The sequence below is a fragment of the Rhinatrema bivittatum genome, chromosome 2 (genome assembly GCF_901001135.1).
Source record: "Rhinatrema bivittatum chromosome 2, aRhiBiv1.1, whole genome shotgun sequence".
Classification (NCBI taxonomy): Eukaryota; Metazoa; Chordata; class Amphibia; order Gymnophiona; family Rhinatrematidae; genus Rhinatrema; species Rhinatrema bivittatum.
The window spans coordinates 815,117,570-815,143,929 of NC_042616.1; the positions used below are offsets into that span (position 1 = coordinate 815,117,570).

The 26,360-nt window shown below is 48.3% G+C and overlaps 1 protein-coding gene across 2 annotated transcripts in view; it reads left to right on the forward strand.

The window, feature by feature from the left end:
• NRBP2 (nuclear receptor binding protein 2) overlaps positions 1–24,556 on the forward strand; it is a 132,058-nt gene extending 107,502 nt beyond the window's left edge. The window contains exons 7-14 of one of the 2 annotated variants that reach the window (XM_029592257.1): positions 705–728; positions 2,855–2,944; positions 4,059–4,114; positions 11,507–11,602; positions 12,582–12,714; positions 16,547–16,649; positions 17,420–17,470; positions 24,297–24,553. In XM_029592257.1, the coding sequence (XP_029448117.1) occupies positions 705–728; positions 2,855–2,944; positions 4,059–4,114; positions 11,507–11,602; positions 12,582–12,714; positions 16,547–16,649; positions 17,420–17,470; positions 24,297–24,489 (746 nt within the window). In that variant the 3' untranslated portion in view covers positions 24,490–24,553. Of the gene's footprint in view, positions 1–704; positions 729–2,854; positions 2,945–4,058; positions 4,115–11,506; positions 11,603–12,581; positions 12,715–16,546; positions 16,650–17,419; positions 17,471–24,296 lie in introns of both variants that reach the window. The other variant, XM_029592258.1, reaches the window with a different exon arrangement.
• The last annotated feature ends 1,804 nt before the right edge of the window (positions 24,557–26,360 follow it).

The window sequence follows — 26,360 nt, forward strand, 5'->3', positions numbered from 1 at the left end:
GGCTGGTGTTTGTGCTGAGCTATATGAGGATGACATCAGAGAGTTGCTGTTCTCTGTCTCCATCTGCTGGTTAGAGTGCACAAGCCACTGGTGTGGACTGGCTTGCCCTCCTTAGAGGAAAGGAAATTATCAGGTAAGAAGTAAATTTCACCTTGATCTTGATTTTCAGTATGACTAGAGACCGTGAAAGCAGGGCCCCATAATCCTCCTGACCTTTTGAGTTTTAAGCAGATAATGCCGGAAAGGTTACCACAGGCTTGGATTCTTAGCGACATCACTTTTTGATCCTTTGTTGTTGGCTCTTCCTATCATTGTGAAACAGAATTTGCCAAGCATTGGATTTTTCACCCTTTCACCCACAGGGGATTCACTCATCATTGATAGTGCAGGGGGTGCCATGGCGGGCGTCAGTGGTCAATGTTAGTGTAGGGTGCACCGCGGGGGAGTCAGCAGTCAGTGCTAGCAGAGGGAATGTTGATGCTGTTCATTGGTCTCAGGGGTGAGTTTTCCCTCTTCCTGCAAAGTCAGAGTTTGGAGTTCATGTTGCACTCCTAGGACCTTAGATGACAGCTGCTGTCCTCCTTTAGAATACATGAGGTCTACTGTTTTGGACGAAGCAATGTCACTATCTCATGGTAGCTCTCTTTCTCTTTTTTATGTCCTCTCATTCGGATGGGTGATTTGCTCTTGTTCCCGGCATGCAGTATGGTACAGGGTGTTTGCAAATGGTAAGTTCAGAGTCAGTGATACCTCAGTGTCCAAATACTGCACACCCTGGGCAGGCAAGCTCTCAGCTCTTGGATCTCCCCTGGTACCTGGTGTGGATGCAGCTCTCCTCTTTACCAGTAACGTCTCTCTCATTTCCCAGACTCAGATGAGCATCTGGCTGATTCCCTTTGTCACTCAGCAACTCCGCAGGACCTTCCTCAGCTGGGCAGTTCCCTCTCTGAACTGCTCCCAAGGACAATTCTTTCACTTTCTCCAAACTTCTCCGAGTGCATTCTCTTCCTGGAGACTACTTCTTATCTTCACACAACCTCTCAAGAACTCATTGTCTTGAACCCCGAGATTCCTTCTATTCCTGAAGGCCTGGGAGCCCTGACCTAGGGCTCCAGGCACCTTCCTAAGACAGGAACATGGGGGAAAGTAACCCACACGATAGTCACACGATGTTAGGTTCCAGATTAGGAGTTACCGCCCAGGAGAAGGAGAATATATTGAAATCTTAGAATCAGAGTGCGGCGGCGGTCAGTAAAGCAAACAGAGTGTTAGGAAATATTAGGAAATGAATGGAGAATAAAACAGAAAATGTCATAATGCTCCTGTATCGCTCCATGGTGAGGCCGAACTCAAGAGTACTGTGTGCAGTTCTGGTCGCCACATCTCAAAAAAGATATAGTTGCATTAGAAAAGGTATAGAGAAGGATGACCAAAATGAAAAAGGGGATGGAACGGCTCCCCTACGAGGAAAGGCTAAAGTGATTGGATCTGTTCAGCTTGGAGAAAAGATGTCTGAGGAGGGATATGACAGAAGTCTATAAAATCATGCATGGAACAGAACAGGAAAATGTAAATCGGTTATTTACTCTTTCAAAAAATACAAAAACTAAGGGGCACTCCATGAAGTTAGTAAGTAGCACATTCAAAACAAATTTTAAAAAAACCATTCTTTTTCACTCAGTTCACAATTAAGCCCTGGGATTCATTACCAAAGGATGTTGTTAAGGCAGTTAGCATAGCTGGGTTCATAAAAAGTTTGGACAAATTTCTGGAGACATCAATAACCAAGTAGACTTCTGTCATTAACCAAGCAGACTTAAGAAAAATCCACTACTTATCACTATGTGATAGTGTTTACTGTTTGGGATCTTGCTAGGTACTTGTGGCCTGGATTGGTCACTGTTGGAAACAGGCTTGATGGACCCTCGATCTGACCCAGTATGGCAAGTTCTTATGTTAACACTTTTTCTCCACAAGCACCTGGTCTCTGGTCCTATACCTGTAGAGAGAAAGACAGCACACCACCAGCACCTTCCTATTGCAAAGGCATCTCAGGACTCCTCCTGTACTCAGGTGGGCACAGGAGTTTTATTAAACCCAGAGCACCTCCCACTAGGAAGTGTCAACCCTCCCCAAACACACCTGGTGTATTCTGATATCACTCAAGGGGTAGGGTCCCTTCAGATCACCAACTCCCCACTCTCACCGGCAACTACCACTAATAAGGGCCAAATTTGGGGGTCCCCTTACATAGAATTGATCATAAGGAGAGTGACTGTGTGACAGGCTATTGAAAGATTTTTTTAAAGTCATTTTCAGAAAATTGGAAAAAAACTATGAGCTGTAACAAGTTACTGAAAAGTTTTGAAAAAGTTCATTTTCATGTTAGTTCAACATTAGTTCAACATTGTTAGAAAATTGCCTGTGCATTCAAATTTTCATTATCATTTAGAGGAGACTATTAGCATCAGGCCTGTAGAGAATATTTTTAACAAAAAATAGTTATTATTTGCAACATAAAACATTTAAAAGCACCTTACATGGTTTTTTTTCCCAAAGGAGCCATGATTATAAATTGCCAATTATTCTCATGTCTGAGACTGTGATTTTGTCACTTTACAAGTGGCCCATATAGCCACTTTTGCATGACTCGCTTCAACTTCCTAGATTTGTATAATCACCCATGGATTCACTGACTTTGACTGTTGAGTTTAGATATCTCTAGTCAGTATTGGGGCACAGACAAGAATATCTACAGTACTTGAATGTACTCCACTCGGAAGTGCTTGAAAAAGCAGAATATAAATCAAATAAATAGACTGTCCGGTGACATCTCTCTATTCCCTCCCCACAGAGCTTCCAGTCCCTGATGAACTCAGATGCCCCCTCAAGATCCAGCGGGAGCAGAACCGTGATCTACATTTCTTCCCACCTGAGTACGGGTGTAAGTTCTCTTCCTTAGTCTAGAAGGGAAAGTCAGACTCTGATAAGGGTTGGGAGCAGAAGATCAGATCCCAGTAGGGTTGGGAGAGGAAGATCAAACCTGATAGCAGTTGGGAGAGTAAGAACAGTGTTGTTCGGTGAACTCCCTGGCCGAGAGGAGGTTGACGCTACCCCCAGGAGAAGGCCCCTGCATGTCCTCGTCGTTGGAAGGCGGCTGTGGAGAGCAGACCCAACGGGAGCTTCACCTTTACCAGCTCTCTTTCCCCGCAGGTTGAGCCCTTGGGTACTGGGGCCGGCAGGACATGGGCGCGGGTCACTTGGGAATAACTCTCCCAGAGGAGAGGTGAAGAAGCAGGGCCGGACGTACCAGAGGTCAGGGCAGGCAGCGGTCAAGGAGCGTCGGAAACAGGCAGATGGTCGAGGCAGGCGGCAATCAAGAGGTGTCGGGGACAGGCAGGTGATCGAGGCAGGAGGCAGACGAGCGGAATCCAAGGGCCAAGTGAGGGTCAGAGCCAGGAGATCAGTCCGAGAGGGCAAGGAGGGAACGGTAGCCAGGAGCGGAGAACAGGAACCTAGGAACCAGGAGGAGGAATCAGGAACGCAGGAGCAGGAACCAGTAATCAGGAACGCAGGCGCAGACAACCAACACTCCAGAGAGAGACCTGTTGCCGAGGCGAGCTCCCATGGGCTGGGCCAGGTTAAATAGGCCCAAGCCCTGATGTCATCAGCGGCCCACTGGAGTTTTCCCGCCTCTGGCCCTTTAAAAGGTGGGCCTGGTCGGGCCAGGAGTCCGCTCAGAGGACAACGTGAGAGGCCGGGCTCCCGGGCCTGGAGGTAGGGCTGCCGACCGCGGTCTCCCGCAACCAGTAAGCACCACAATCAGGTCCTGATAGGGGTTGGGAGAGGAAGATCAGACCTGATAGGAGTTGGGAGAGGATGATTACATTCTAGGGGGGCAGAAGGAGAAAGGTCAGAAGATGGTGGCAGATCCTGGATTAGCCTCCATTATGTGGAATGTTACCACGAGCCTTGTGATCACTTCTGCTCATACTCCATTTCTGACTGCAGTCTTCTAAGGCATATTTCTCTCTGTTACTGTGCAATGGGTGTTTCAGATGTGGACGATGACCCAGCTGTGGACATTTTCTCCTTTGGGATGTGTGCTCTGGAGGTAAGGAAAGAGAAGAACAAAGCTTTAGACTTACTCACAGCTAAGGATCCTCTGTGCTTATCCCAGGCTTTACCCCTCACTCCCCCACAGCTAAGGATCCTCCGTGCTTATCCCAGGCTTTACCCCTCACTCTCCCACAGCTAAGGATCCTCTGTGCTTATCACAGGCTTTACCTCTCACTCCCCCACAGCTAAGGATCCTCTGTGCTTATCCCAGGCTTTACCCCTTACTCCCCGACAGCTAAGGATCCTCTGTGCTTATCCCAGGCTTTACCCCTCACTCCCCCCACAGCTAAGGATCCTCTGTGCTTATCCCAGGCTTTACCCCTCACTCACCCACAGCTAAGGATGCTCTGTGCTTATCCCAGGCTTTACCCCTCACTCCCCCACAGCTAAGGATCCTCTGTGCTTATCCCAGGCTTTACCCCTCACTCCCTCACAGCTAAGGATCCTCTGTGCTTATCCCAGGCTTTACCCCTCACTCCCCCACAGCTAAGGATCCTCTGTGCTTATCCCAGGCTTTACCCCTCACTCCCCCACAGCTAAGGATCCTCTGTGCTTATCCCAGGCTTTACCCCTCACTCCCTCACAGCTAAGGATCCTCTGTGCTTATCCCAGGCTTTACCCCTCACTCCCCCACAGCTAAGGATCCTCTGTGCTTATCCCAGGCTTTACCCCTCACTCCCCCACAGCTAAGGATCCTCTGTGCTTATCCCAGGCTTTACCTCTCACTCCCCCACAGCTAAGGATCCTCTGTGCTTATCCCAGGCTTTACCCCTCACTCCCTCACAGCTAAGGATCCTCTGTGCTTATCCCAGGCTTTACCCCTCACTCCCCCACAGCTAAGGATCCTCTGTGCTTATCCCAGGCTTTACCCCTCACTCCCCCACAGCTAAGGATCCTCTGTGCTTATCCCAGGCTTTACCCCTCACTCCCCCACAGCTAAGGATCCTCTGTGCTTATCCCAGGCTTTACCTCTCACTCCCCCACAGCTAAGGATCCTCTGTGCTTATCCCAAGCTTTACCCCTCACTCACCCCACAGCTAAGGATGCTCTGTGCTTATCCCAGGCTTTACCCCTCACTCCCCCACAGCTAAGGATCCTCTGTGCTTATCCCAGGCTTTACCCCTCACTCCCCCACAGCTAAGGATCCTCTGTGCTTATCCCAGGCTTTACCCCTCACTCCCCCACAGCTAAGGATCCTCTGTGCTTATCCCAGGCTTTACCCCTCACTCCCCCACAGCTAAGGATCCTCTGTGCTTATCCCAGGCTTTACCTCTCACTCCCCCACAGCTAAGGATCCTCTGTGCTTATCCCAAGCTTTACCCCTCACTCACCCCACAGCTAAGGATCCTCTGTGCTTATCCCAGGCTTTACCCCTCACTCCCCCACAGCTAAGGATCCTCTGTGCTTATCCCTGGCTTTACCCCTCACTCCCCCACAGCTAAGCATCCTCTGTGCTTATCCCAGGCTTTACCCCTCACTCCCCCACAGCTAAGGATCCTCTGTGCTTATCCCAGGCTTTACCTCTCACTCCCCCACAGCTAAGGATCCTCTGTGCTTATCCCAAGCTTTACCCCTCACTCACCCCACAGCTAAGGATCCTCTGTGCTTATCCCAGGCTTTACCCCTCACTCCCCCACAGCTAAGGATCCTCTGTGCTTATCCCAGGCTTTACCCCTCACTCCCCAACAGCTAAGGATCCTCTGTGCTTATCCCAAGCTTTACCCCTCACTCACCCCACAGCTAAGGATCCTCTGTGCTTATCCCAGGCTTTACCCCTCACTCCCCCACAGCTAAGGATCCTCTGTGCTTATCCCAAGCTTTACCCCTCACTCACCCCACAGCTAAGGATCCTCTGTGCTTATCCCAGGCTTTACCCCTCACTCCCCCACAGCTAAGGATCCTCTGTGCTTATCCCAGGCTTTACCCCTCACTCCCTCACAGCTAAGGATCCTCTGTGCTTATCCTAGGCTTTACCCCTCACTCCCCCACAGCTAAGGATCCTCTGTGCTTATCCCAGGCTTTACCCCTCACTCCCTCACAGCTAAGGATCCTCTGTGCTTATCCCAGGCTTTACCCCTCACTCCCCCACAGCTAAGGATCCTCTGTGCTTATCCCAGGCTTTACCCCTCACTCCCCCACAGCTACGGACCCTCTGTGCTTATCCCAGGCTTTACCCCTCACTCCCCCACAGCTAAGGATCCTCTGTGCTTATCCCAGGCTTTACCCCTCACTCCCCCACAGCTAAGGATCCTCTGTGCTTATCCCAGGCTTTACCCCTCACTCCCCCACAGCTAAGGACCTCTGTGCTTATCCCAGGCTTTACCCCTCACTCCCCCACAGCTAAGGATCCTCTGTGCTTATCCCAGGCTTTACCCCTCACTCCCCCACAGCTACGGACCCTCTGTGCTTATCCCTGGCTTTACCCCTCACTCCCTCACAGCTAAGGATCCTCTGTGCTTATCCCAGGCTTTACCTCTCACTCCCCCACAGCTAAGGATCCTCTGTGCTTATCCCAAGCTTTACCCCTCGCTCCCCCACAGCTAAGGATCCTCTGTGCTTATCCCAGGCTTTACCCCTCACTCCCCCACAGCTAAGGATCCTCTGTGCTTATCCCAGGCTTTACCCCTCGCTCCCCCACAGCTAAGGATCCTCTGTGCTTATCCCAGGCTTTACTCCTCGCTCCCCCACAGCTAAGGATCCTCTGTGCTTATCTCAGGCTTTACCTCTCACTCCCCCACAGCTAAGGATCCTCTGTGCTTATCCCAAGCTTTACCCCTCACTCCCCCCCCCCCCCCCCCCCCCCCCCACAGCTAAGGATTCTCTGTGCTTATCCCAGGCTTTACCCCTCACTCCCCCACAGCTAAGGATCCTCTGTGCTTATCCCAGGCTTTACCCCTCACTCCCCCACAGCTAAGGATCCTCTGTGCTTATCCCAGGCTTTACCCCTCACTCCCTCACAGCTAAGGATCCTCTGTGCTTATCCCAGGCTTCACCCCTCACTCCCCCACAGCTAAGGATCCTCTGTGCTTATCCCAGGCTTTACCCCTCACTCCCTCACAGCTAAGGATCCTCTGTGCTTATCCCAGGCTTTACCCCTCACTCCCCTACAGCTAAGGATCCACTGTGCTTATCCCAGGCTTTACTCCTCACTCCCCCACAGCTAAGGATCCACTGTGCTTATCCCAGGCTTTACCCCTCACTCCCTCACAGCTAAGGATCCTCTGTGCTTATCCCAGGCTTTACCCCTCACTCCCTCACGGAAGGTAGCAGGTTCCAGTGGCCTCTGCGCTTGGACACCATGGATGATCTCAGTTCCACAAGAGCCACCGTGGGCGAGGTTATCACCGTAGTCAATATTTTGGAGGAGGAGGAGTTAGAGGGTTTCCAGCAGGAACAGGTACTGAGACCAGAGGCGTTGCTGGTCATTGACTCTTAGTAGCAGCAGGTGCAAGAGAGGTTGGGACCCCTCGCCCCTAAGGATACTTACAAGCTAGCCATGCTGTGTGACCCCCAGGTGAAGAGGAGTATTGCCCTCTGGTTCCACAGCCTAACATACTGGAAGAGGAGGTTGGTGGCTAGGGTACAGGGATAGGAGCGCCCGAAGCAGGGCAACGGTGTGTAAGGAACTGCAAATGCGTGAGCCCCTCTTCCCGTGACCACAGCCTCGTAGGCAGAATCCCGAGACCCACGCCTGTGGCGGGTGAGTGAGTCTTGGCCCGGGCCAGACTATGACTGAGTCCAAAAGTCTATACAAAGACCAGGCTGTAGCCGAAGCCAGGCAAGGACAAGACTTGACGGCTTCAGACAAAGCCGATGGCTTGAAACAAGGCTGAATGCTGAAGCGGAGCAAACATTACCTTCCATCCATTCCACAATGTTGCTCACAAAAATATTGAAGAGGGCCAATCCCAGTACCAATCCTTGTGGCGCTCCACTTAACATCGTTTTCCCACTGTCTCCTGTCAGACAACCAGTTTGTAATCCACCACCTTGGCGCCAACTCCAAAGCTTTTCATTTTATTCACAAGCCTCCTGTGTGGGACCGTATCAGAAGCTTTGCTGAAATCCAAGTAAATCACATCGAGCGCTCTTCCTCGATTCAATTCTTTAGTCACCCAATCAAAAAAATCAGATTTGTCTGACAGGACCTTCCCCTGGTGAATCCATTCTGCCTTGGATGCAGCAACTTACTGGATAGTAGGCAGTTCACTATCCTTTCCTTCAGCAGAGTCTCCATTAATTTTCCCACCACCGTGGTGAGGCTAACCGGCCCTGTAGTTTCCAGCCTCCTCTCTGCTCCTGCTGTTGTGAAGCGGGACCACCACTGCTCTCCTCCAATTTCGCAACACCACTTCCTTGTTCTAGGGATCTATTGAACAGGTCACACAGTGGAGCCGCCAGCTCATCTCTGAGCTCCCTCAGGATCCGGCCTTGTCCACTTTCAGTTTCCCCAGCTCTTCCCATGCATTCTCTTCTGTAAACGGGGTTTCATCTACCCCCATCCCCATCTACCGTCTTGTCAACCAGCGATGGTCCTTCTCCGGGGTCTTCTTTAGTGAACACAGAACTGAAGTATTTGTTTAATATTTCTGCCATTTCTTCATCTGTCTCTGCATCTTGCTTCTTGCCACCTCACCTCACTATACCACTTCGGGCCTTCCTTCTTTCTCTGATATACAGTATCTGAAAAATGTTTTGTCGTCTCTCTTTACCTCTTTGGCAATCCTTTCTTCCACTTGACTTTTTGCTCTCCTGATTTCTTTCTTCGTCTCCCTCAGCTTTACTAGGTATTTTTCTTCCCTGTGTTCCTTTTTACTTCTTGAACGCTGTTCTTTTTGCCTTTATATTTTCAGCCACCTCCTTTAAGAACCAAATCAGTTTCTTTTTCCTTATACATTTGTTTACTTTTCTAACATACAGATTTGTTGCCTCTGTAATAGCTCCTTTCAATTTGTTGTTCCACCGCACCCATTTTCTCCCAGTCTTCCAGTTCTTCCTCCGGGTGCGTCCCCTTTTTGTCATTGTCTATATTTTTGAAATTTAGAACTCTGGCCTTAGTGTGACTTCTCTGTATCTTATTTGCGATACCAAACCATACCATCTGATGATCACTGGTGCTCAGGTGGGCATCTCTTGAACATTAGAGACATTATCTCCATTTGTGAGCACCAGGTCGAGTATCACACCCTCCCTCGTGGGTTCCATTACCATTTGTTTGAGCAGAGCCCCCTTGCAGGGCATCCACTGTCTCTCTACTTCTGGTAGATTCCGCCAAAGGGATTCTCCAGTCTTCGTCTGGCAGATTAAAATCTGCAATGAGCAACACTTCTCCCTTCTTTCCCACCTTTTGGATGTCTTTCACCAGATCTTTATCCAGGTCTTTAGTTTGGGTTGGAGACCTGTAGACCAGGCCAGTGTAAATGGAAGAACCATCGCCTTGTTTTAGGAAAGCCCGTAAAACATTTGCCCCTCATTTGGAATCTTATGGTGTCCTTGCCACTCTTATGGTACCTTGGGGCTTTCATGTCACTTCGTCTGCTGTTCCAGCTCCCTTTCAATGTCTTGAGCTGTTCCTGGCACTTATGGTGCTGCTTTCCCCTTTCATGGTACCTTGGGTTATTCATGCCACTGCTGGTGTGACTTTGATGGTCTTTTGTTGCCTTGAGTTGTTCATGCCACTGTTGTTCTTGCCCTTTGTTCTTGGGGAATTTCATGTGACTGATGCCTTTTAGGTTTTGATGCCTCTTTTTGGACTGCTTTGCCCTGTTACGATGCCTCGTCCTATTCATGCCACTCTTAGTGCTGCTTTCTCCCACTTCTGGTGTCTTGGAGCGCTCTTTCCTCTGCTGCTGATGTCTGCCTGCAAGTTTCATTAAAAGTTGGATTTTAAAAAAAACCACCCAATTTTGAAGCCAAAATAGGATGCATTTCTTTCTCCTTTGACTTTAACGGAAAACAAATTACTAAATGACATAAAAAAATTAATCATTTTTTTGACCCCCAAACCAAATGAAACAGATCACTCAGCCAAATAAACTGAATGAATGAACCGATCCAAAAATGCTTTCCATGCACATCCCTAAAAGGTACAAATAATGCACAGGAAGCAAACGTTTTCTGTGGAAAATAAGTTCTAAAACCAGACTTTCCCTTTTTTGGATAGGAGGTGGGGGGGGGGGGGATCAAAGTGATGTAGGGAGGGAGGGGAGGTGCTTGTTAGTTGTTGCTGACAGTGCAGAGGTAGGGAGGGAGAATTTTCCTTGGCAGCCAGCTCTTTGCATTTTTCGTGGAGGAAGAGGGAACCAAAGCAGCTGCCTTTGTGGGGGAAGGGTGGCTCTTTCTCCTTTTTTTTTTCAGTATCAGGCTTCAGGCTCTAGGGCAGTGTTTCCCAACCATCTCCTGGGGGCACACTTCTCCGGCCAGGCTTTCGGGATTGCCACAATGGCGATGCGAGAGTTGCCTTTCCATTCAGTAGATCTCCGGTGTATGCAGATTCATTTGTGCAGATTCATTATGGATATCCTGAAAAGCCACTTGACTAGGCGCGCCTCCGGTGAAGGTCTGGGAAACACCGTTCTCGGGATCTCTCTTTTTATAGCGGCTGGCCGCCGGAGCAGCAGAGCTTCAGGTGTCTCTTTGTTTGAACTTCTGGTCCCTGTGGGAAGCTTCGTTGCAGGAGAACGAGGCATGGGGCCCCTGGGAGCTCTTTTCTTCTTTTAACCTTGGGCGAGGAAGGGCTCTTTCATTTTATTTTAATCAAGTGGGGTGAGGGAAGAAAGGGGTTGGTACTCATAGGTGAGGGGTATTGTTGAGATGGGCTTTAGAGGGAGCTAGCAGGGGGTAGCTAGAGGACTTAGCCAGTTAGTGCTTTATTTTCGGCACTAAGCAGCTAAGTTTAGATGGGAACCCTTCCAGACCATAACTAATCAGTCAAGTTTTGATTGGCTAGATTTAGGTGAATATTCAGCTGAAAACCTAGAGATAACCGGCTAAAATCAGACCTCACCCACTTGGTGAGTCTTTAAATATGGACCTCTAAATGGATTATTAGAAAACTCGGTAATAAGCTATGGTAGTGGGCTGGGTGTTGGATTTAGTAAGAATCATAGAGGAAGATGACATGGCCTACCAGTAGAGGTGCTAGAGGCAGTACTTGAACAGATTTGGCTTGGGATTGATGAAGGGCAGTGGAGGAAAAGGGTTGATAGTTCAGGTCAAACACATTGGGGGTCTGGACCTAGTGTTGGGTTGAGTAGAGTGAATGGGCCAATTTGGTCTTTTTCTGCTGTCATTTACTACTTTGCTATCTCAGGAGGCTTTCAGCTAGGACTCTTTCTCTTCTTGATTATCTCAGGAGACTCTCCGCCTTTTTTCTGTCTGTTCACAGATGGCAGTATTGGAGATCCCGTCTAATGGAGATTCCAGGGTCTCTCAAGAAGCTATAACTCGTGCAGGGCAGTCTCTGGAAGACCATAACATGAGGGTGAGTGGCCACAGGATCTGAAACACAAGCCAGGATGAATAACCCTAAGGTCTGACGCACAGCAAGAAGGGTGACACCAAGGTCTAGCATACAGTAGTAATGTGACACTGGTGAATGGGACACAGTAGGGGTGTGTGTTACAATACCAAGTAACACATAGCAGGGGAGCAGGACACTAAGAAATAGTACACAGCAGGGAGGAGTGAAAGAAGAACATGGCCCACAACATGGGGGGGGGGGGGCCTGACACTGGGGTGTGTCAAACTGTAAGGGAAGTGACACTATTGTGTGGCACCTGACAAGGGTATTGACACAAGGGGAGTGTGTGTAAAAAGCTGCCGAAAAAGGCATAGGCTTTGATGTCACTGGGATTTAGTGCTTCTCCCAGATTTTATGATGCGACGCTCTCCCCAGGAGTCCCTGCCGGTCAAAGGCTCTGTGATGTCACAATAGTAAGATGATTCTCTGCTGACCACGTGTCACAATGCATGTCACATTACCCCCAGGATTCCCTGCTGATTACAGGTTATGTGATGTCACAATAGTAAGATGATTCTCTGCTGACCACGTGTCACAATGCATGTCACATTACCCCCAGGATTCCCTGCTGATTACAGGTTATGTGATGTCACAATAGTAAGATGATTCTCTGCTGACCACGTGTCACAATGCATGTCACATTACCCCCAGGATTCCCTGCTGATTACAGGTTCTCTCAAGAATTCAGTGTCCGGTACAGTCTCTATGATTTTACCTTGTCCCTTAAGTCCTGAGGGACAGGGCCAAAAGTCAATCGATATACTAAAGACAGGATATTAAAAAGTGACATCAGGCTTATCACCAGGATTCCCTGTAAGCCTCAGACTCTGTCGCTTGCTGTACTATAAATCCTGGGCATATCTGTATCGTTAAATCACCATGCGCCGACACTTCTCTGCCTGTAATGGGATTCCCCTGTCTTCGTCTCCTCTCTTTGCAGGATTTCATTCTGCAGTGTCTATTGCTGGAAGCCCACAAGAGGCCAACGGCACACAATCTCCTCTTCCACCGCGTGCTGTTTGAGGTTCACTCGCTGAAGCTCCTGTCTGCCCACTGCATCCTAAACAACCAGGGTAAGTCATCCACGGAGTGACATTCACCCTACCTGCAGGAGACAGGAAGGGACAGGAGAGAAACAGTCAAATATTTCACAAGCTTCAATAAAGCACAGGAAGGGGTTCTATCTGTAGAAAAGGAAATTCAACGACAAGGGGTCATGACGTGGAGGGAGGAAGGCGCAGAGGAAACGTGGAAATATTTCTTCAGTTTTAGCCGGGTGGGCTGGATGGATCATTTTGGTCTTTACAATGTTACTGTGGCAGATGTGTTAGATGCCTGGAGTAACAGTGGGAAGCTGCACTGTGATAGCCTTCAAGCACGCCTGGGACAGATGTGGAGGCCAGAGTTAGGAACAAGGTTAAGAACATAAGAACATGCCATGCTGGGTCAGACCAAGGGTCTATCAAGCCCAGCATCCTGTTTCCAACAGAGGCCAATCCAGGCCACAAGTACCTGGCAAGTTCCCAAACACTAAGAAGATCCCATGCTACTGATGCCAGTAATAGCAGTGGCTATTCCCTAAGTCAACTTGATTAATGGCAGTTCCTTGTACGTACCCGGATCAGTCCAGACTCCTGGGTTTATTCCTCCCTGCCAGCAGATGGAGACAGAGAAAAGCCTCGCTGACACTACTTGATAAGCCCTGGTGCCACCTGCAGTAGCTCAGTATTTCTCTGTCTCCAGCAGATGTTGGCTGGTGTTTAAACCTGCGGTCTTTTTTTTTTTTACTTTTTTCTTTTTCAGGTGAGCCTTCCTCCCAGGGGATTGGTTCCTGTGAGGAACCTTTCCCTGCTCGGTTGAGGTGGACGAGCCAACGGTCAGTGCTCGCTCCAAGTTGATCCGTGGGGTGTAAATCTGGTGGTCCGGTTCCCTCCCCTCACGAGGCCGTTCTGGCGGCTTTATGCTCCTTTTCTCTTCTTCAGGGGTTTTTTTTTGTTTCTCTCCTTGCTTGCTTGTGGCTGATCTGAGCTGGACAGCTCCCTTCAGCCTTAGGAGAGGGACTCCTCTGTTACTTTTTCTGTAAAGTTTGTTTTAAAAAAAAAAAAAAGAAAAGAAAAGAAGAAGTTCAGGAGCGGCTGAGTGGCAAGGCTCTGGGGCGGGCTCCTCCTCTCCCCCCCCCCCCCATTTTGCCGTTTTTGAGCCGTTTTTTTTCTTTTTTTTTCTTTTGCTATTTTTGTTTTTTCTCGGTCCTGGGGGGGAATGGTTTGCGGCTTGACTTGCCATGTGTACGGTACGGTCCCGGCGCATTTTGGCAGAGCAGGCCTCTGTTCGGCATGCGTTTCGGGAGGGGAAGGGCCCTCCTTTCTCCCGACGCCTTCAAATGGAGGAGGATGCAGAGGCGCACTTCAGCCGCGGTCGGGCCCGATTTTGATGTTGCCAAGGGTGCCGGGTCTGCCGGCTCCCGCGTGGTGGGAGCGGCGGCCATTTTGTCTTCGGACTCGCGCGCACGCGCCGCCATCTTAGAAGGGGGAGAGTGATCGCCCTCCGCGGCTCTCCCCAGTCCACCTGAGTCCCTTACAAGGGCAGGGGGTTTCAGTGGGGGCAAATAGGCAGGAGACTTTGCCGCTGGGGCCTAGAGAAGACCAGGTCCCTACCTTGTCTGCATCTGCGTGAACTTTTTCACCAGATTTTATCCTCCTGCTTCACCAGGCTTATCTGGCTCAGCAGGAGAGTATGGGTGCCCCTCAGTTCCCTCAAACGGCTCGGGGTCAGCAGGGGGGTATGGGTGCCCCTCAGTTTCCCTCAAACAGCTTGGGGTCCAGGCCTTCCGTCTTCGGGAGTGGGGCCCAATCAGTTGAGAGAATCCAGACCCTCGGGGGTTCCGCGTTCGTCCTGCCCGGGAGGGCTGGAGGAGGAGGGAGTTCGGACCCTCCAGGAGGTTCAGTGGCGGCAGCGCTGGTTGAGGATCTGGGTCACCAGACGTCAATCTCGGAGATGGCATGGGGGCCCCTTCGATTCCAGAGGGAGATGACCCCAAGATTCTCCGCCTGTTCCAGAGGGAGGAATTGGAGCCTCCGCTCCCTCAGGTTCTCGAGGAGCTGGGGTTGAAAGCTCCTCAGGAGGTTCCAGAGATAGGGGCGGATCCTGTCCTCGATAGTCTTAGGGCTCCTCCTTCTGCTTTTCCCTATCATAGGTCTGTACGACAGTTGGTGGAGCGTGAGTGGAATTCCCCGGACTCCGGGTTACGGGTCAGTAGAGCAATGTTGAAACTATATCCCTTACCAGAGCAAATTCTGGAGCTGTTTGCACTTTAGCAGGTGGACGCAGCAGTTTCCGTGGTCACAAAAAAGACCACTATTCCGGTGGCGGGCACCGCAGCCCTTAAGGATGTTCAGGATAGAAAGTTGGAGCTTCATCTTAAATGGATTTTTGAGGGGGCGGCTTTGGGGCTGCGGGCCACCATTTGCTTCAGCTTTATGCAAAGGACATGTTTTCAGGAAGGACAAACGCAACCAGGGGCTGACGCGTCTGAAGTGGATCACGTGGAGGCGTTGGTCGCATGTGTAGCAGATGCACTTTATGATTTGGTGTGTTTGTTATCTTGGATTATGGGTTCCGCGGTAGCAACCAGGCGCTTGTTTTGGCTTCGTCATTGGTTGCGGATGTGTCTTCTAAAGCCAAGCTGGGTTCCTTACCAGAGGTGGTCTCTGATTTTCATGTTAATCAGGTAGCCGAGCTTACAGTTTTCCCAGAATTGGATGCGTCTGTGCTGTATGCTTGAGAGCTTAGGTTATTGGATGTCCGCAGGGCCTTTCTTCAGTATCTCAAGGTTACTAATGATTTCAGAAGGTCTGATCGTCTTTTTGTTTTATGGAGCGGATCAAAGAAAGTTACCCATGCCTCCAAAGCAACCATTGCAAGGTGGCTTAAGGAGGTCAGCGTACATCATTAAGGGCCTTCAGGTTCCGGAGGTTTTCGGGCTCACTCGACTCGAGCTCAGGCGGCTTTGTGGGTGGAGACTCAGCTGGTGTCTCCGCAGGAAATTGCAGAGCGGCGACTTGGAAGTCGCTGCATACATTCGCGAGGCATTACCGATTGGATTTGGGAGATCAAACTAGCTCCCGGTCCTTTGGTGAAAGTGCCTTGTGAGCGGGACTCTTCAGGTCCCACGCTCTCTAGGAAGCTTTGTTACATCCCAGGAGTCTGGACTGATCCGGGTACGTACAGGGAAAGGAAAATTAGTACTTACCTGCTAATTTTCGTTCCTGTAGTTCCACAGATCAGTCTAGAACCCACCTAGGTTGGAGGGAAAGAGTCTTCCGCTCAGCTATAATCCTTTCAGCATGCTTCTTTTCTTTGTTTGTTCAAATGTTTTACCGTTTTTATCAAGTTTTTTGCACATAATGATTTTGGCTTGGATACAGATTAATACTGAGCTACTGCAGGTGGCACCAGGGCTTATCAAGCAGTGTCAGCGAGGCTTTTCTCTGTCTCCATCTGCTGGCAGGGAGGAATAAACCCAGGAGTCTGGACTGATCCGTGGTACTACAGGAACGAAAATTAGCAGGTAAGAACCGATTTTCCTTTAATGGACTTCTCCATTAACTGCTATTAATGAAAACAACACCCCTTTCTTTGCTCCTTCAAGAGCAGAGGGAGAGATGATGATGAGAATAAGGTGCAGATAAAGAAAGCTCACGCTAGGGACACAGTTTTTTTCAGATTCTGGCTTTGTGGGTGACCAAAAGGATAACAAGTGTGCCCACACATCCACACCTAGTGTAAGTGATCCAAGAGGCCCCCGGGCATTCCTCAGAAAAACGGGTGAGGAGCTGACCCCTCAGCTCATGTCAGGCCTCGGCTGAGTGACCCTCTTTAACTCACCCCCTCTCTGTGTGTCTGTAGATTTAATACCTGAGAACTGGGTGGAGGAGAAAACCAAAGTGATTGATCAGAACATTATCGTCGCAGAGATAAGAAGGAAATACCAGCCAGCCATGCAGTGGAGGTGAGCGGCTTTGTGGCCGAGAAGTATAAAAAAGCGGCTGTGACAAGGGGAGAATAATATTTCCAAGTCCTTTGCGTTTTAGCAGCGGAAATCAGGGCTTGAAGTGACGCCCGACATTCAGGCAATTCTTCTACAAAACGCGTTTTTTCACCCCGCAGACTGCAGAGGCGGTCCTGGGGGGCGGGAGAGGGGAGAATTGAATAATGTGCATGGTTTTACCTGAAGACTGCAGAGATGTTCTCGGGGGCGGGGAACTGAACAACACGCGTAGTTTTGATTATACAAAACTACATGGGGTATTGAAAATTACCTACAGTGACAGCAGGCAACAAATCTCTGAGGTAATTTTCCATTGGGTAATAACAATGCTTACGGGGCAAACCCCTGGTTTACAGCTAAGGGCCCAACCCATTCCATCCACATCTTGCATGCCAGACTCCGTGCATATCCGGGAACTCAGGGCTTGATCCGGAGACTCCTGGATTTCAGGGAAAACTCTGGAAATTTCCAGGTGCCAGCCCCCCCCCCCCTCCCCCAACACTCACAATCACGGCAGGCTGTCTGGGAGAAGAGGAGCTGGATTAGGGAGCAGAGCAGCTTTTCACTCCAGCCTCACCCTGTGCCCTCCTTTTCCCTGTCCACGCTAGTCGCTTCTCCCATCAGGATGAGCACAAGGGATGCTGATGGCCCAGCTCAGAAGGGGTGGGTATGAGGTTAACAGCTGCTTCTGCCTCTGTCACATTGACTCCTTTCTCACCTTTGGCTTCCAGATCCTCCCAAGTTTCCTGTCTGGAGCTGGACAAATTCCTGGATGATGTCAGGTGAGGGGAAAATAGAGAGAACCAGAACAAAATTGTGTCAGAGGTGTGAAAGAAATCCTGGCTGCCTCTGCAGGGAAGGGGGTCTCAGCGCTGGGAGGGAGAGCCCAGCTATCTCTCTGCGTAAGGAGGTAGGAGGAGGGCTCAGAGCAGGGAGGGAGATCCCGGCTGTCTCGGCAGGGCATGTTTCAGACATGGGAATGAGACTGAGCTTGACAAGCTGTCCCTGCAGGAGTATTTCAGAGTTGGGAGGGAAGTCCAGGCTGTCTCTCCAAGGGGTGTCTCAGACCTGGGGGAGATCAAGCTGTCCTTTCAGGAGATGTCTAAGAATGGGAGGGAAATCCCAGGCTCTCTCTGCAGGGGGTATCTCAGAGTTGGGAGTGAAATCCCAGGCTCTCTCTGCAGGGGGTATCTCAGAGTTGGGAGGAAAGTCCATGCTGTCTTTGATGGGTGTCCCAGAGCTTTTCGGGAGGCAGACATTGAGTTGTCCTTGCAGGGGTGTCTCAGAATTGGGAGGGAGGTCCAGGATGTCCCTGCAGGGGGTGTCTCAGACCTGGAGGTAGATCCAGCTCTTCCTACAGGGGTTGTCTCAGTATTGGGTGGTTGTTCCCGAATGTCCCTGCAGGTGGTGATTGGGAGCTGGGAGTGTCTGTGATTTACCAGTCAGAAACATACGGGTTTAGTCCCCTCGACCAGCAGTTGGAGACAGAGTTCATTTTAATGACATGACTAGTACATATGTCAAAAGAAATATAGCACTAAACAATAACCATCCCAAAAATAGAAAATTATATGCACTAAATGGCCATCATAATAGAACTTCCGGTACAATTTTATCTTCATTTGCCTTATATTTAATCATCAGCAAAAATGAACACATTTTTTAAGCTTTTTTTTAAATTTTGCATATGAAACTTAACTTAGTCCAAACGAAGTATAGACTCCCTGACATGGGTCCATGTTTCGTGATACTGTATCAGGGGGATCGCCTTATAACATAACCACTGCTGTCAACTGCAGTGCTAAGCGGCCACGTATCAGGCTATAACCATCTCCACTATGGTGTCTCTCTTCAGCGGAGAAGATATGGCAGCTGGGATTCAATTTATTTATTTAACAGTTTTATATACCGAAGTTCTAGTAACAAAGTTACTAATCAATTCGGTTTACATTATAACAATAAAATTGACAGTATATAGAATAATGTCTTACAGAGAACAGGGAAGATTGAACTTGGAAATAAATAAATAAATTCAATGCCAAGAAGTGCAGAGTCCTGCATCTGGGATGTGTTAATCCAAAAGAGTTTTATGTGATGGGGGTATGGGGCTGTTGTGCACGAAGCAAGAGAGGGACTTTGGGGTGATCATGTTTAGCAATCTGAAGATAGCGAAGCAATGAGACAAGGCGATAGCTAAAGCCAGAAGAATGCTGGTCTGCATAGAGAGAGGAATATCGAGTAAGAAAAAGGAGGTGATAAACCCTTGTAAAGGTCCTTGGTGAGGCTTCACCTGGAGTAATTTGTTCAGTTAGAACATAAGAACATTCCATACTGGATCAGACCAAGGGTCCATCAAGCCCAGCATCCTGTTTCCAACAGTGGCCAATCCAGGCCATAAGAACCTGGCAATTATCCAAAAACTAAGTCTATTCCATGTAACCATTGCTAGTAATAGCAGTGGCTATTTTCTAAGTCAACTTAATTAATAGCAGGTAGTGGACTTCTCCTCCAAGAACTTATCCAATCCTTTTTTAAACACAGCCGAGTCCCAAGCTTCTCATTTTATTCATGAGCCTCCTATGTAGGACCATATCAAAAGCTGTGCTGAAATCCAAGTAAATTGTATCTAGCAATCTTCCTCAATCCAATTCTTTGGTCTACCCAATCAAAAAAAATCAATTAGATTTGTCTGACAGGACTTTCCTCTGGTGAATCCATGCTGCCTCGGGTCCAGCAACTGATTGGATTGTAGATAGTTCACTGTTCTTTCCTTCAGCTGCATCTCCATTACTTTTCCCACCACCGAAGTGAGGCTAACCGGCCTGTAGTTTCCAGTCTCCTCTCTGTTCCCACTCTTGTGAAGCGGGACCACCACCGCTCTTCTCCAGTCACACGATACCACTCCCGTTTCCAGGGATCTATTGAACGGGTCTTTCAGCGGACCCGCCAGCACATCTCTTAGCTCTCTCAGTATCCTGGGGTGTATCTGATCCGTCCCCATGGCCTCGTCCACTTTCAGTTCTCCTAGCTCTTCCCATACATTCTCTTCTCTAAACAGAGTTTCGTCTATCCCAACTCCATCTTCGGTCTTCTTCAATCTGCAACAGTCCTTCTCCAGAGTTTTCTTTTGTGAATATCGAACTGAAGTATTTGTTTAATATTTCTGCCATTTATTCATCTCTCTCCAAACATTGCTCCTTGTCACGTTTCAATTTCACTATCCACTTCAGGCCTTCCTTCTTTCTCTGATATATCTCAAAAATGTTTTATCACCTTGCTTTACCTCTTTGGCAATTCTTTCCTTCACTTGACCTTTTGCTTTCCTGATTTCTTTCTTCATCTCCCTCAGTGTCACCAGGTATTCTTCTCTGTGTTCCTTTTTTTGGGATCTTTAATACTTGAACACTGTTCTTTTTGCCTTTATTATTTCAACAACCTCCTGAGAACCTCTTACTTTTGTTAACTTTGGCCCACTGTTGTTCTACCTCATCCATTTTCTCCCAGTCTTCTAGTTCTTCCTCCAAGAACATCCTCATTTTGACAAAGTCCGTATTTTTGAAATTCAAAATATGACCTGATAAAAGTGACAGCAAGATCATTAGTGCTATCAGAAGGGGCAAGAAGATTACCATGATTCCACTAGTAGGCAGACGATTTGTGGTCTAAGCAACATTTCTGTAAGTTGCCTTTCAAAAGGTAGGCATCTATTTTGTAATGATCTTGAGAAGCTCATCAAAGCCACAAAGGCTGCTCAGAGATAGTTTCAGGCTTGGTTTTCACTCATTTAGAGGATAAAATCAGTATAGGGAGGCTAGAAAGTATCGACCAGAGAAGCAGTTCATTTCACAAACTACAAGAGGAAAAGACAGGATGCAGTCCTTTTGTGGTGCCAGAAGAACATGATCTGACACGTCTAGGCCTTCAAACCTCACAAAGTCTTCACAATAAGTCCCTGCGAGTCCACTTTTTGATTATGCCGATAGGGGACAGGCATCAGAATTTTTTCAAAGAGTGAATCCAAATAACTTCAGACCTTTAGGTATTAGATATCATAAAGAATGGCTATGCACCGGAATTAGCCAGACCTGTAAAGAGTTGTTTTGTGATTTCCCCATTATGATCCCCAAAAAAGGTGGTTGCAATTCAAATTACTTTAAACATATTGATAATGCTGGAGGCATTTTGTCCAGTTCCTGCCAGGGAGGAATGGCAGGGTACTTACTTTCATTTATTTTGTTATCACAAAGAAGGATGGGACTTTCAGACCAATCCTAGATTTAAAAGGGCTAAACAAAGTCTGCATGTACCCCATTTCCATATGGAAACTCTTCATTCAATAGTATCGTCTGTGAGAAAAGGCGAGGACTTAACTTCTCTAGATCTGAAGGAAGCCTATTTTCATATCCTGATAAGGGAAAGAAGCCAAAAATATTTCCATTTTTGTATAATAGGGACGCATTATCAGTTCAGAGCTTTGCCTTTTGGATTAGCAACCACTATCCAAGGCTTTTACAAAGATGATGGTAGTTGTGGCAGCCTTTTTAAGACGAGAGGGAATCATGGTACATACCTATTTATACAGGCAATTAATCAGAAGCAAATCATATGCAGAGAGCGTAAAGGTAACAAGTCAGATAGTTACGGTACTGCAGAGTCTAGGCTGGATCATCAATTCTGTGAAAAGCAATTTACAGCCTTCCCAAGTAATAGAACACTTGGGGCACAGTTCAGTACCCGGGCAGGTTGGATGTCCTTGACCCCAAAAGGAATTCTCAAATTTCAGTCAGAAGTAGAGACATTTTCAAGATGGCAGGGCCCAAATGCCTGGGATTATCTTCAACTTCTAGGCTTTATGGATTTCACTCTAGATTCGGTTCCTTGGGCAAGGGCTGACATTGCAGTTAGCACAGTTGGTGAGATGGAAACCCCAAACTCAGGGTTATGAGTCATATTCAGTAAGAGAAAGTCTAAGATGGTGTTCAAGCACTCTGAATCTGCAGAGGAGAGTGTCTCTGGACTATCCAGATTGGATACTGATAATAACATTTGGCAATCTAAAAGGTTGGGGTACCCATTGCCAAGATCAGTTTTGGACAAAACAAGAGAGAGTACAAGGTCCATACATTGGTTAGAGACGAGGACAATAAAGTTAGCGTTACTCCATTTTCCATCAATAGTAAAAGGCAGAGCAGTGAAAGTACTGACAGACAATGCTATGACAGTAGCATGTGTGAACAAATAAGGCAATATTCAAAGTCAGAGCACAGCTGAAAAAACAGAACTGCTGTTCTCTTGGGAAGAGAGGAATCCGATACAGTTATCTGTATTACATATAGCAGATTGAGACAATATTCAAGCAGATTTCCTACGCAGAAATACAATAGATCCCGGAGAGTGGGAACTCAGCCTTTGGGTTTATCAATAGATAATGCAGCAATGGGGGAGCATCAGATAGACTTAATGGAGTTCCGCAAAAACAAGAATAGGTTTTACATCAATGCAAAGAGTTTGGAAGCAAAGCAATAGATGCCTTACTCAGTGTTGGCCCAAGGAAAACTGATGTTTGGTTTCTCTCATGGTCTCTAATAGGTCATCCATAAAAAAAGATAGAGAAAGATTGAATACAAATAGTTCTGGTAGCACTCAACTGGCCAAGTAGATTGGTGTTTGGATTTAAAGAGCTGTTGGTCAACCATCTATTAAGTTACCAGGAGTCAAGGACCTTCTGCATCAGGGGCAGATTGTAATGGACAATGCAGTTCCCTTCTTGTTCTCGCCCTGTCTCTTGAACACTCAAAGAGGGCTATTCTTTTCTGTGGCAATATATAAGAGTTTGGTGTACATTTGAGATCAATTGTAGACAAAATTCAATTTCACCTTGGCAATCACAAATTGGAAATTTTTGCAAAAAAGGGATTAGAAAAAGGCTTGGATTTAAATTCATTAAAGGTTCAGGTGCAGCAGCAGCAATTTCAAGCTTCAGAAGAGTTAAGGGACTATCTATAGCCTCAAATAATATATTTCACGTTTTTTTGAGTGGAGTCCCCCAATTAGACCAATAATTCCAAAATGCGGTTTGAAATATGGTTTTACGAGTATTAGCTGTCATACCGTTCGAGCCTTTAGATCAGGTGACATTGAAGGACTTAACGTTAAAGTCGGTGCTTTTGGTAGCAATCATTTTGGCAAGATGAGTTTCAGAGTTGCAATCCTTATCTTATCGAAAATCCTTTCTACAGTTTAATAGGGAGTCAGTGGTTCTCAGTTCTGTTCCTTCTTCTTACGGAAGATGGTTACTCCGTTTTCATCTAATCAGAGGATTGTCCTACCAGTTTTAACAAGAACTGTAGAAGAGATGATAAGGATCTAAAATGCTTAGATGTTAAACGCTGTCTTGAAAATGAGGTTCACTAGTATGTTTCATAAGTCAGAGCAATGCTTGTGTTGTTTGAGGGCCCACACAAGGGCGAAGTGGCCTCTAAAGCTACTGTTGCACAGTGGATGAAGGAGACCATATGCTCAGCCTATCTGTTGCAGTGATGTCAAGCTCTTGAGTTCATTAAGGCTCATTCGACAAGAGCGCAGTCTGCTTCATGGGCAGAAATGGGAGTAGTAAGTCCAAGTGACATTTGTAATGTGGCCATATGGACAACTTTAAGTCTGTTTGCCAAACATTATAAGTCGGGTATTCTCGCAAGACAGGATGCAATTTTTGGAGCAACTGCCTTGAAAGCGGGAGCGGCACCACCCTGACTAAATAGGCTTTGGTACTTCCCATATGTTCCTGACTAGTGGAGCAGAAGGAAGGAAGGAGACATTGTAACTTACATATTAATTTCCTTTCCTTTTCTTCACTTACAGCAGTCAGGAAACCTGCTCTGGAAGTGTTTAATTGTATGGTACCGAGATTTCATGTTCTCATTTTAAGCAGTTAATTGTAATCTAGATACTTTGGGACATAGGTTTTAAGCAAATAGTTATAGAGTGAGATCACTTTCTTCTTAAAATAATGTTTTTCTTCATTTTTGAAACTTTAGAATTTAAATATGCAGTTTAGGAGATTCAATAAGATATTTGGTTTATAATTATTTTTCGATTTTTGTAATCGTAGATTAGATTTTAGCTTTGGCAATAGCACGCTGACTATACTGGTTACATGCATGATATATGAACGTTGGACATCATTAAAAAGAACTCTGCCTGCAGCTGCTGGACGATGGGACTATACCCAAATGTTACTGACTGGGTGGAGGAGTAGTAAAGAAAAGAGAATTAACAGGTAAGTCATAGCTTCTCCTTAGTGTTTCTACTCCCTTTGCTGGTGAAATGGCCCTGTGGCTGCTGTAGGTCTCTGGGTGTGTGGGTCTCTCTGTTTTTCTTTAATGATTCCTTCCATTCACCCTGCGTGTTCCTGCTGCTCAGTGACGGGATCAGGTTCCAGCAGGACCACAGTACCCGGATCCTGCGGGCCGGCATCACCAATGCAGCAATGCTCCTTGGCCAAAGGCCAATTAAGCACGAGCTCTCCAAGCGAACAATCAGATCTCTCTGCTTCTGTCTTCCCCCCCCCCTCCCCCTCTCACCGACTCTCTGACTGTCTTCACACAGAAATGGCATCTATCCCCTCATGAACTTTGCAGTGTCCCGTCCTCACATCCTCCCACGAGCTTTCTCCCACACCCAAGAGGAAATCCAGCACAGCAAAACCCCAACCCCGGAACCTGTGGAAGTAGAGACCAGGAAGGTAATGAAACCCTGCTCTCAGAAACAGTTCATGGCAAATAAGGACTGCGCAATTTAACTACTAGTGCAATGCCTTTGTCTTCTTAAGGATCCTCTATGCTTATCCCAGGCTTTACCCCTCACTCCCCCACAGCTAAGGATCCTCTGTGCTTATCCCAGGCTTTACTCCTCACTCCCCCACAGCTAAGGATCCTCTGTGCTTATCCCAGGCTTTACCCCTCACTCCCCACTCCCCCAGCTAAGGATCCTCTGTGCTTATCCCAGGCTTTACCCCTCACTCCCCCACAGCTAAGGATCCTCTGTGCTTATCCCAGGCTTTACCCCTCACTCCCCCACAGCTAAGGATCCTCTGTGCTTATCCCAGGCTTACCCCTCACTCCCTCACAGCTAAGGATCCTCTGTGCTTATCCCAGGCTTTACCCCTCCCTCACAGCTAAGGATCCTCTGTGCTTATCCCAGGCTTCACCCCTCACTCCCCCACAGCTAAGGATCCTCTGTGCTTATCCCAGGCTTTACCCCTCACTCCCCACAGCTAAGGATCATCTGTGCTTATCCCAGGCTTTACCCCTCACTCCCCACAGCTAAGGATCCTCTGTGCTTATCCCAGGCTTACCCCCTCACTCCCCCCCCCCAGCTAAGGATCCTCTGTGCTTATCCCAGGCTTTACCCCTCACTCCCCCACAGCTAAGGATCCTCTGTGCTTATCCCGGCTTCACCCTCACTCCCCCACAGCTAAGGATCCTCTGTGCTTATCCCAGCTTTACCCCCTCACTCCCCCACAGCTAAGGATCCTCTGTGCTTATCCCAGGCTTTACCCTCACTCCCTCCCACAGCTAAGGATCCTCTGTGCTTATCCCAGGCTTTCACACCCTCACTCCCCACAGCTAAGGATCCTCTGTGCTTATCCCAGGCTTTACCTCTCACTCTCCCCACAGCTAAGGATCCTCTGTGCTTATCCCAGGCTTTACCCCTCACTCCCCCCCAGCTAAGGATCCTCTTGCTTCTCCCAGCTTCACCCCTCACTCCCCCACAGCTAAGGATCCTCTGTGCTTATCCCAGGCTTTACCCCTCACTCCCTCACAGCTAAGGATCCTCTGTGCTTCTCCCAGGCTTCACCCCTCACTCCCCCACAGCTAAGGATCCTCTGTGCTTATCCCAGGCTTTACCCCTCACTCCCCTCACAGCTAAGGATTCTCTGTGCTTATCCCAGGCTTTGCCCCTCTCCCCTCACTAAGGATCCTCTGCATCAACTTACCCCTCACTCCCCCACAGCTAGGATCCTCTGTGCTTATCCCAGGCTTTACCTCTCACTCCCCCACAGCTAAGGATCCTCTGTGCTTATCCCGGCTTTACCCCTCACTCCCTCACAGCTAAGGATCCTCTGCTTATCCCAGGCTTTACCCCTCACTCCCCCCAGCTTAAGGATCCTCTGTGCTTATCCCAGGCTTTACCCCTCACTCCCCACAGCTAAGGATCCTCTGTGCTTATCCCAGGCGTTACCCCTCATCCCCCAGCTAAGGATCCTCTGTGCTTATCCCAGGCTTTACCCCTACATTGCCCCACAGCTAAGGATTCTCTGTGCTTATCCCATTTACCCCTCACTCCCCCACAGCTAAGGACCCTCTGTGCTTATCCCAGGCTTTACCCCTCACTCCCCACAGCTAAGGATCCTCTGTGCTTATCCCAGGCTAACCCTCACTCCCCACAGCTAAGGATCCTCTGTGCTTATCCCAGGCTTTACCCCCTCCACTCCCCCACAGCTAAGGATCCTCTGTGCTTATCCAGGCTTTACCTCACTCCCTCCACAGCTAAGGATCCTCTGTGCTTATCCCAGGCTTTACCCCTCACTCCCCCACAGCTAAGGATCCTCGTGCTTATCCCAGGCTTTACCCCTCACTCCCCTCACTCCCCACAGCTAAGGATCCTCTG